Genomic DNA, 9,733 nt, shown 5'->3' with positions numbered 1-9,733 from the left:
AAATCGTGGCCTGGCTTTTTAAAAATATAGGAGAAATTCTGTTTGGTTGTACTGATGCAATCTTTTTGGCTTCAGTAGGTTCTGGCACTAGATTTTGCCCCAATATGTGGTTAAAAAGACACTTTTAAAACATAATTGTTTGCTATCTATTAAGATCCCTCATTTGCTGCTTTCAGCCCAAACCTTTCCTCATCTCCTCTGAGCTATAGTTGGGTTAAAAAGATCACACCTATAGGGACCAAGTTATTCTGAGTTTAAAACAATACCTCCCTAAGTATCAATTAATAAGTTAGCCCTAGTAAAACAGCTACCCTATGCCAAGAGGTGCTGCTTTCAAGCAACAGCTCAGATCTCCTCAGTCCTAGGTGGTGCAGTGTAGCTCAGAACTATACTGATTGCACCATGTCATGAACATAAGAATGGCCATGCTGGGTCAGACCAATGGTCCATCTAGCCCAGTATCGTTGATTTTGTATCATCTACAAACTTTGCCACCTCAGTATTTACCCCTTTTTCCAGATCATTTATGAATATGTTGAACAGCACTGGTCCCAGTACAGATCTTTGGGGGGCCTGCTATTTACCTATCTCCATGTGAAAACTAACCATTTATTCCTACTCTTTGTTTCCTGTCTTTTAATCAGTTACTGATCCATGAGAGACCTTCCCTCTTATCCCATGACTGCTTACTTTGCTTAAGAGCCTTCGAGAAACCCTTTGACAAGGTCCCTCACCAAAGTCCAAGTACACTCTATCCACTGGATCACCCTTGTCCACATATTTGTTGACCCACGAAAGAATTGTAATAGATTGGTGAGGCATGGTTTCTCTTTACAAAAGCTGTGTTGACTTTTCCCCAACATATCGTATTCATCTATATGTCTGATAATTCTGTTCTTAACTATAGTTTCAACCCATTTGCCTGATACTGAATTTAGGCTTACTGGCGTGTAATTGCCAGGATCGCCTCTAGAGCCTTTTTAAAAAATTCAGCGTCACATTAGCTATCTACCATCATCCGTTGCAGAGGCTAATTTAAGCAATAGGTTACATATCCAAAATTAGTAGTTCTGCAATTTCAGATTAGAGTTCCTTCAGAACTCTTGGGTGAATACCATCTAGTCCTGGTGAATTATTACTGTATAATTTATCAGTTTGTTCTTGTATTGACTCCTCAATCTGGGACAGTTCCTCAGATTTGTCACCTAAAAAGAATGGTTCAGGTGTGGGAATCTCCCTCACATCCTCTGCAGTGAAGACCAATGCAAAGAATTCATTTAGCTTCTCTGAAATGGCCTTATCTTCCTTGAGTGCTCCTTTAGCACCTCAATTATCCAGTGGCTCCACTGACCGTTTGGCAGGCTTCCTGTTCTGATGTACTTAAAAAAAAAAAAAATTGTGGCTAGTTTTCGTGTCTTTTGCTTGTTGCTCTTCAAATTGTTTTTTGGTCTACCTAATTATATTTTTACACTTGACTATGCTCCTTTCTAGTTTCTTCAGTACAAGGCTGGCGCAACCCATTAGGCGACCTAGGCAGTCGCCTAGGGCGCTACAATTTGGGGGGTGGCGACCGCGGCGGTATTGGTATAGAGGGGGGAGGGATAGCTCAGTGGTTTGAGCATTGGCCTGCTAAACACAGGGTTTTGAGTTCAATCCTTGAGGGGGCCACTTAGGGATCTGGGGCAAAAATCAGTACTTGGTCCTGCTAGTGAAGGCAGGGGGCTGGATTCAATGACCTTTCAGGGTCCCTTCCAGCTCTATGAGATAGGTATATCTCCATATATTTATTTTTAATAGAGCATTCCCTTTAATAAATCCTTCCCTAAGGGATGAGTCTGTCTGAACCGTGTGCTTCTCCGCACCTGTCGGCTTTCCCTAAGGCCTTACTGTAAAAACTTCTCTATGACCTTTTAAATTTTACATGCCAGCAATTGGTTTAGGTGGACCCATCATTCCTCTATAGGCTCCTCCTTTCCCAAAAGGTTCTCCAGTTCCTAATAAACCTAAATTCCTCCACCAAACAATTGAGACCCTGCAGTTCTGCCTGTCTAAGTGGCCTTATGCATAGAACTGGAAGCATTTCAGAGAATGTTTCCATGGAGGACCTGGACTTTAATCTCTTACCTAGCAGCCTAAATTTGGCCCCTGTGATCTCTCTCTTACTTTCCCTATGTCATTTGTACCTGCCTGTACCACAACCACTGGCTCCTCCCCAGCACTGCACATAAGTCTGTCTCTATGTGTTGAGAGGTCCGCAACCTTCACACCTCGCAGGCAATTCACCATGAAGTTCTCCCAGTCATCACAAACCCAACTACCTATATTTCTAAAATCAAATCCCCCATTACTATTGCCTGTCTCTTCCTAATAACAGAGGTCCCCTCCCCGGGAGGGGTATCCTCAGTGTGAGAAGATACCATGGCATCATCTGGAAGGATGGTCCCAACTACAGGATCATTCTCTCTGCTCCAGCTTGATGTTCTCCTTCCACAAAACTTTCATTCTCCTCAACAGCACAGAGACTGTCAGACTGGATGTGGGACTGTTCTACTGTGTCCCAGAAAGTCTCCTCTGTGTACTTCTCTGTCTCCTTAACTTCTCACGTTCAGTCACTCTGGTCTCAAGAGCCCGTACTCGGTCTCTGAGGGCCATGAACTGCTTGAGATGACTGAGTTTTTTAGACTAACCTAATCTAATGAATTTTTAAACAAACCTTAATAGGCCAGCTCTAGCTCCCAGTTATACCGCTGTAAATCCAGTCATTCCACTGCCTTCAGCTACTGGAAAATGGGCACAAAAATTCTGTCTGTTGTCCTTGTTATCACGTAGCCATTGTCACATACCTGCTTTGCCAAATAAGTTGTTTAGTGCTCCTGAGAATGGAGAGCTCATGGAGAACACGGGGGCAGAATCACCCAGGGACGTTAACTGTAAGATGGAAACTGGTTTTAGTTAAAAGTCAGGAACATTTTCTGCTACATTTTAAAAGAGATTGTGTGAATAGAATGCTGTTCAGTGGAGCACACAGGAGGCATATAAATGGGGTGTGAGATAGGCTAGATAAAGGGGCCTTTTAAACCAGTGGTTCTCAACCAGGGGTACACGTATCCCTGTGGGTACACAGAGGTCTTCCAGGGGTTACATCAACTCTTCTAGATACTTGCCTAGTTTTACAACAGGCTACATAAAAAGCACTAGCGAAGTCAGTACAAACTAAAATTTTGTACAGACACTGACTTGTTCATACTGCTCTATATGCCATACACTGAAATGTAAGTACAATATTTATATTCCAATCAATTTATTTTATAGTGATATGGTAAAATGAGAAAGTCAGCAATTTGCCATTAACAGTGTGCTGTGACACTTTTGTAGTTTTATGTTTGATTTTGTAAGCAAATCGTTTTTAAGTGAGGTGAAGCTTGGGGGGGTACGCAAGACAAATCAGACTCCTGAAATGGGTATAGCAGTCTGGAAAAGTTGAGAACCACTGCTTTAAAGCAATCTATTGCAGAGGGAATAATGATGCTACTGGGGCATTCAGTAGCATTCAACCTATCAGCACAAATTAGAGCCTTCACTTCTCTCTCTGTTTGCTTTCTTGTGGCTTGCTCTGTTTGGACTGGATTGTGGTTTTAGTCTGAATTGTTTGTGTGTGTGCTGTGACTCTATTATTTGTCTGGCATATTCTCCAGCCAGGAATATGTACATTTATGATAATGATCGTGGACAAGAGAGAAGCAGACAGATTAAACTTAAAATAAAGTACAAGACACAGCCACAAACAGCCTCTGCCTAAATGGCGCATATGATATATGGGGTTAGACTACAAGACCTTTCACTCCAGATAGCACAGGGCTTCTGCCACTTGAGCTCAAGGAGAATTCCCATTAGCATGACCAGTAGCACTATGCCTGACATCCTCTTTAAGTCAGTCATCAACAGATGAGATTGCCACAAGCATTTCAGCAAGTCTGATTCTAACCACCAGAGGGCAGGTGGAACATAAAGCTTATGCTCTAATAAATTTGTTAGTCTCTAAGGTGCCACAAATACTCCTGTTCTTTTTATAAAACAATTGGTATTTTACAGAGGGGCAGAGAGAAAATGAGTTTATCTTGCTGGAGATGAAGGACATTTCCTTAATGGAAAAGTCTCATAGAATTCTATAGGGCTGGAACCAACAGGTTTCTCCAGAGATAAAGAGGGGTTCAATAGAAACACTCTAAAAGCCTATAGAATTTAATGAGATCTCTGCAATAGATCTGTTTAAACTTTCTATAGCAGGGTCCTCATTCCCTATTAAATGTGATAGTGTTTTTATAAGGTTCGTCAGACTGACTCACTGTGGAAAAAAGGATGCAATTTAATAGCTCTGAAACACAAGTTCATAAGGTGATCAAGGAAGAAGATGAACGTGAATTAATTATTTTTAAGAAGGATGGTCACACAGGGCCTGATCTGCTTTGCTTACTCTCTCCTTATTGGCAAAACTCCCATTGAAAGAGGCCAAAATCCTGAAGGGTGCAATTTCCACTGATGTTGCTGGGAGTTTGAGTTGGCCCAATGGGGGCTTTTCCCGAATCAGGTGTGTGTAATTTTAGTTAGGCTACTCATTTCTGATTGGAGTGGAGCACTGGATGAGTTTCCGATCGAACACTATTACCCATTCATATCAACAACCCAACCAGTGGCTGCAGATTAGCAGGTACCAGATGAACAATGACATATTTTTTTTAAAAAGCTGTATGGAAATGTTCCCAGCCTGACAGGAGGCAGACACGCTCTTTATAAAGAGTCTGTAGTGAAGGTGTGTTGGTGAAGTCCTCCGTCAACCCACAGAATAAGTACAGAACAGGCAGGCACAGTGCAAGCTCTCCTGAACTGTCTGGACAAAGTGCCTTAAACTATGTGGAGGTATCAGCTCTGGGACTGCAAGTGTATTTCATCCTGGGATTCTAATGTGCCTGCCAGCAAGGGTGCTAATTCATATCAACTGCAGCAGTGGCTTCTCGACAGCTATAACTCATTCGTCTGTGCATAAACTCCATTGTCTCTCATAGGCCCATATTTCTATGAATTTAACCATTTAAAAATGTCAGGGCCATAGGAATGGCCATACTGGATCAGACCTGTGGTCCATCTGGTCCAGTATCCAGATGCTACAGAGAGAGGTGGAGGAAACCCTGCAGTAGGAAATTCTGGGATAAAGCTGTGTCCAGAGAAAGTCCCTCCTGACCTCCAATAGTCAAGGCATGTCTACATTGCATCTGGGAGCGACCCTCCCAGCCCAGGCACACAGACTCATTCTAGTGGGCAGGGGCGGCTCCAGGCACCAGCACAGCAAGCGCGTGCTTGGGGCGGCAAGCCGCGGGGGGCGGCTTGCCAGTCACTGTGAGGGCGGCATGGCTGCATTCGGCGGCATGCCTGCGGGAGGTCTGCTGGTCCCGCGGCTTCGGCAGCAATTCGGCGGTGGGGATGCTGAAGGCGCAGCACCGGCGGACCTCCCGTAGGCATGCCGCCGAAACCGCCTGACAGCCGTGCTTGGGGCGGCAAAATACATAGAGCCGCCCCTGCTGGTGGGGCTCTCATAGCTGTGTAGACCTCACAGCTTGGGCCGGAGCAAAGGCTCTCAAGCTTGGAGGGGAGGAGGTTGGAAGGGGTGGGCATGAGAGCCTGAGCTGCACTGTCAAAGCAACATCTAAACAGCTATTTTTAGAGTGCTAATGTGAGCCCTGCTAACACGTGCCCTTCGAAGCGGTTATGCCCCGAAGCATGTGGATTTCTATCCCTTCCTGCTTGTAGTCAGTGGGCACTTCCCCCAGAATCAGGCACCCTATTTGTTTCTATGGTCCTGTGTGGGTCAATGGTAGAGCTGGTTGAAATGCTTTGAATTTCAAAAAAAATCAACCAAATTTCAAAGTTTCAAATAAATTTTGAATAATTTTTAAAAGTAAAAATATTGATTAAATTTTCATAACTCCACTTCCCCCATTTTTGACTAACTATAGGTCAAAATATTTTGAATTTTGAAAAGATTAAAAAAAAAAATTCTCCCAACTCTTCTCTTTTTTGAGCAGTTCTAGTAAATAAGAATGAGTATAAAATATGTTTGACTAAAAATACATCTGAGGCACTGCAGAGTATTAATAAAGTAACTATGAAATCCATTCTTAGAGAGGATTAACCTTTGTTTGCGGCGTACTCCATCTTCCAAGTGAATATTTGTTCAGCAAGGCTTCTACTACCTGTGGTTTGCAAACAAAGTAAATTAGTAAATCCATGCAGTCAATTCAAATACTAAGCATATCTTTGTATCAGGTGTAAGACATTAGTTGAATTCTTACCTTCTTGTCCCTGAGAGTTCCAAACACCAGAATGAATAATCCCTATAAAAATATGATATTTAAATATAAATATATGTATTTGTCCACATTTAACCACACTAGAGCATTCCTCGCCCACCATTTGTCTGTCTTGACTATTTAAACTATAAGCTCTTCAGTGCAGGAACCGTTTCTTGCTATGTGTTTGTACAGAACCTAGCACAACGGGGTCCTGATCTTGTTTCAGGTTTCTAGGCATTGCTGTAATATAGATAGTAATAATAATTCAGCTCACAGACGTGACACAAACCAACACAGACAAGGAATTTCCAGGTTATGGATGTCATTGTGTCTTTAAATTATCCCATTTTTCCTGGGTACTGCATGAGAAGATGGCGACCAGTTAAATGTCCTGTTCTATAATGCAGTAGTGCTTATTCAATGTTTCCACAATATTGACTGCCATTCTTTCTCAGGCTGTTACTGTGTGGTTAACATGTTGCTATCAAAAAGTAATATGCAAAGTGACTAGGGATGTAAAATTTTGAAGACGGGGGGAAAAACATTTTTTTCCTCTTTTTGTTTCAGAAAAGAAATGAAATTTTGTGAAAAACTGAAATATCTGCAGTAGTTACTTGCTTATCAAAACTAAACTTGATTAACTTCTGTAAGAAGGAGAAATGTATTATGCATAATTTAGTTAGCACATAAAAAGTACTGTTTGGTATACTTATGAAATAAATAAGTATAAATTCTATTGTTTTGATTCAGATAATAAGGACAAATACATCTAGCATTAGGGATGAGCTGCAACTTTATGCTCAGGTACTTAGGTGCATTTTTTTGCCAAGAGAAACATTTTGTTCATTTAAAATACTTATTAGTTATTATTAGAAAATATTTTGAAGGCCGGAAGGTCAGCAGTAATATTATTTTAAACATTATTCTAAACATTATTTCGCTGAAATATTTCATAACAGTTCCTTTTCAATTTCCCCCAAAATTGACAATTTTTCCATACCGGGCAAAAAAAATGGAAAAAAAACCCCGATATTTATTCCAAACATTTCCTTTCCCCCCCAGAGCCGTACCTTAGTAACACAATAATTCTGATAGTAATTTTCAATTTTATAAGGCATTTCACCCAGGGAATCTGAGTGGTTTACACAAATGAATTATTATTTGTTAACAGTGCTGGGTGGAGAAAGGTAATTCCATTTTATGGAGAATTTGATATTTCAGAATTTGTTGGATGTTTTTCTCATCTGCAAAGAAACCAAAAATTTCCAAATTCTCAGTGAAAGGGAATATGGTCCCTGTTCTAGAACAGTCTGCCTGATGGAATGCCATGGAGCTATAGACCCTGAAAGCCCTGGGCAGAATGAAAAGCAGAGAGAGGACTAGAACCCAGGAGGCCAGACTCCCAGGTTACTTCATTAACGGTTAGAACTCATTCTGCAAGTAAAAATCTTAGCTCATGATTGGCAGAAAACAGTCAGTCAGGTGGGTTGGTCCATTTCAGTTGTTTACTTCCCATTAATATTGCTCATCAATTTACTGTGTCTTTGATACCTTAGATCTGGACTGCCGTCCTACAATCCCTAATTATTTGGAAGCACTGGAGGAAACAGAATCTGATGGTAGCTCAGGATACATAATAAATGGGAATACATTCTTAACCATAGTGAATCTTGCTCCCATGCACAAAGTAAAGCTGTTTGCGTAATTTGGGGAAAGAATTACCTCACAACTTATCGGCAAAGACCAATCAGTAAGAAACACAATCTATTTACTGACAAAGAGTTCTGTGGCACCTTATAGACTAACACGTATTGGAGCATAATCTTTCATGGGTGAATACTCACTTCGTCAGATGCATGTAGTGGAAATTTCCCAGAGGCAGGTATAAATATGCAGGCAAGAAATCACTCTAGAGATAACAAGGTTAGTTCAATCAGGGAGGATGAGGCCCTCTTCTAGCAGTTGCAAACTCATATAAATGATATGATCAATACAGCTCTAACATTATTATATGCATTGATAGAGGTACCCATTACTGCAGAATCTGGCTGAGCTTTTTATATTTTAGATAATGAGCAGAGCGCACGCTCTCTCTCTCTCTCTCAAACCCCCCCCCCGCAAAAACAGGGGGCCATATTCTTGGATGTTGACATTGTTTTATTCTTGGATGTAAAAAGGAGTCTAAATTAAGCTTTCCACAGTTGCCCATAAAGGAAATCTACAAGGAAGTTTTTTACAGCAGAAACTCCTCTTGAAATCTGGCCTCCTTTCTTGTCAAAGAGACTGTCTTAACAGAAGCAATAACAATTTGCTTGCATATGGATGCCAAGATCTTACTTTGCATTTTTGATTATTTCAATCTAATTTTACCTCTCCCTAACATTTAATTGGGTTCCTTCCATCACTTACTAAGGGAATCAAGGCTGGGCCTTGGGTGAAATGAAAGAAGGACCAGCCTGCAGGAGCTGCTTTATGCTACTACTGGATAAAGGTTTTCAAAACTCTTCATCATTCACAGCACTTGCTGTAGCTATTCAATAGTTAGGCTACATCTAACCAAAGAGAATGATCTAAGCAAGGAGAGAAAACTAACAGACACGTGTTCACACTTTCCTACCTGCAAACACTCTGAACCATTCTATGACTGGGCTCTAGATTTCAGGTTTCTTGTGCCACGTAAACCTTGCTTTAGAGAGAAAGAAGTGTTGCAATGCATGGTACTAATACAGCTGGAAGCTATAAGAGCAGCTCTGATTAGGGGCATCTGAATGAGACATTTGAAGTAAAAACCCTCAGCTGAGCAGCTGCCAATTTAAAACATACACCATATGCCTCCCACACACTCTCGTCAGCTTTTAAACACACAATGCCTTTTTGCTTTACTTCAGATTACAAGTATTAAACGCTCCCTTATGATCTTCACAACTAGGGTCTGACATACAATTAAGAGACTTGGATCAGCCTACCTAGGTTAACCTTCAGAAGCAGCACAAAGGAAGAAATGGACAGATTGCAAAAGGAACAGTTTGGTTTTTACAGTTTCCTTCTGTAAAGAATTAATAACATGAAAGGCGTTGAAACCTATCACCATCCACTGCTGAACGACAAACAGCTGAAATCTTCATGAAGTAGACCAGAGCCAGGAAGGGTACTGATCGCAATCTCAGAGAGCAGCTACCTAAATAGGATTTTAGTTTAAATGTAGCCCATTTGGATTGCACACTGTTTAGTGAAATGAGATAATAAACCAACAGACTTCTTAATTAAGACCATCAATAATAGGACAGTAAGGCAGGCTACCTGCTTGCTTATTTTTCAATTACTTTAGTGCAATTCAATTGACACTAGAGAAAAGCTAGTGGTTTCCCCCACCCTCAAACACAGCT

General features: G+C 41.2%; 1 protein-coding gene across 1 annotated transcript in view; it reads right to left on the bottom strand.

Annotated features, from left to right (window-relative positions):
- ADGRF5 (adhesion G protein-coupled receptor F5) overlaps positions 1-9,733 on the bottom strand; it is a 102,433-nt gene that overhangs the window by 36,325 nt on the left and 56,375 nt on the right. Inside the window, exons 15-17 of the mRNA XM_026652789.1 lie at positions 6,348-6,389; positions 6,189-6,248; positions 2,844-2,928 (exon numbers count right to left, since the gene is read on the bottom strand). Of these exons, the coding sequence (XP_026508574.1) occupies positions 2,844-2,928; positions 6,189-6,248; positions 6,348-6,389 (187 nt within the window). The remainder of the gene's footprint in view (positions 1-2,843; positions 2,929-6,188; positions 6,249-6,347; positions 6,390-9,733) is intronic.

This window comes from Terrapene carolina, unplaced genomic scaffold (genome assembly GCF_002925995.2).
Source record: "Terrapene carolina triunguis isolate 2854851 unplaced genomic scaffold, T_m_triunguis-2.0 Scaffold42, whole genome shotgun sequence".
NCBI classification, from domain to species: domain Eukaryota; kingdom Metazoa; phylum Chordata; order Testudines; family Emydidae; genus Terrapene; species Terrapene triunguis.
Note: the sequence above shows the minus strand (reverse complement) of the source record. Positions and strands in the feature narration are given on the sequence as shown.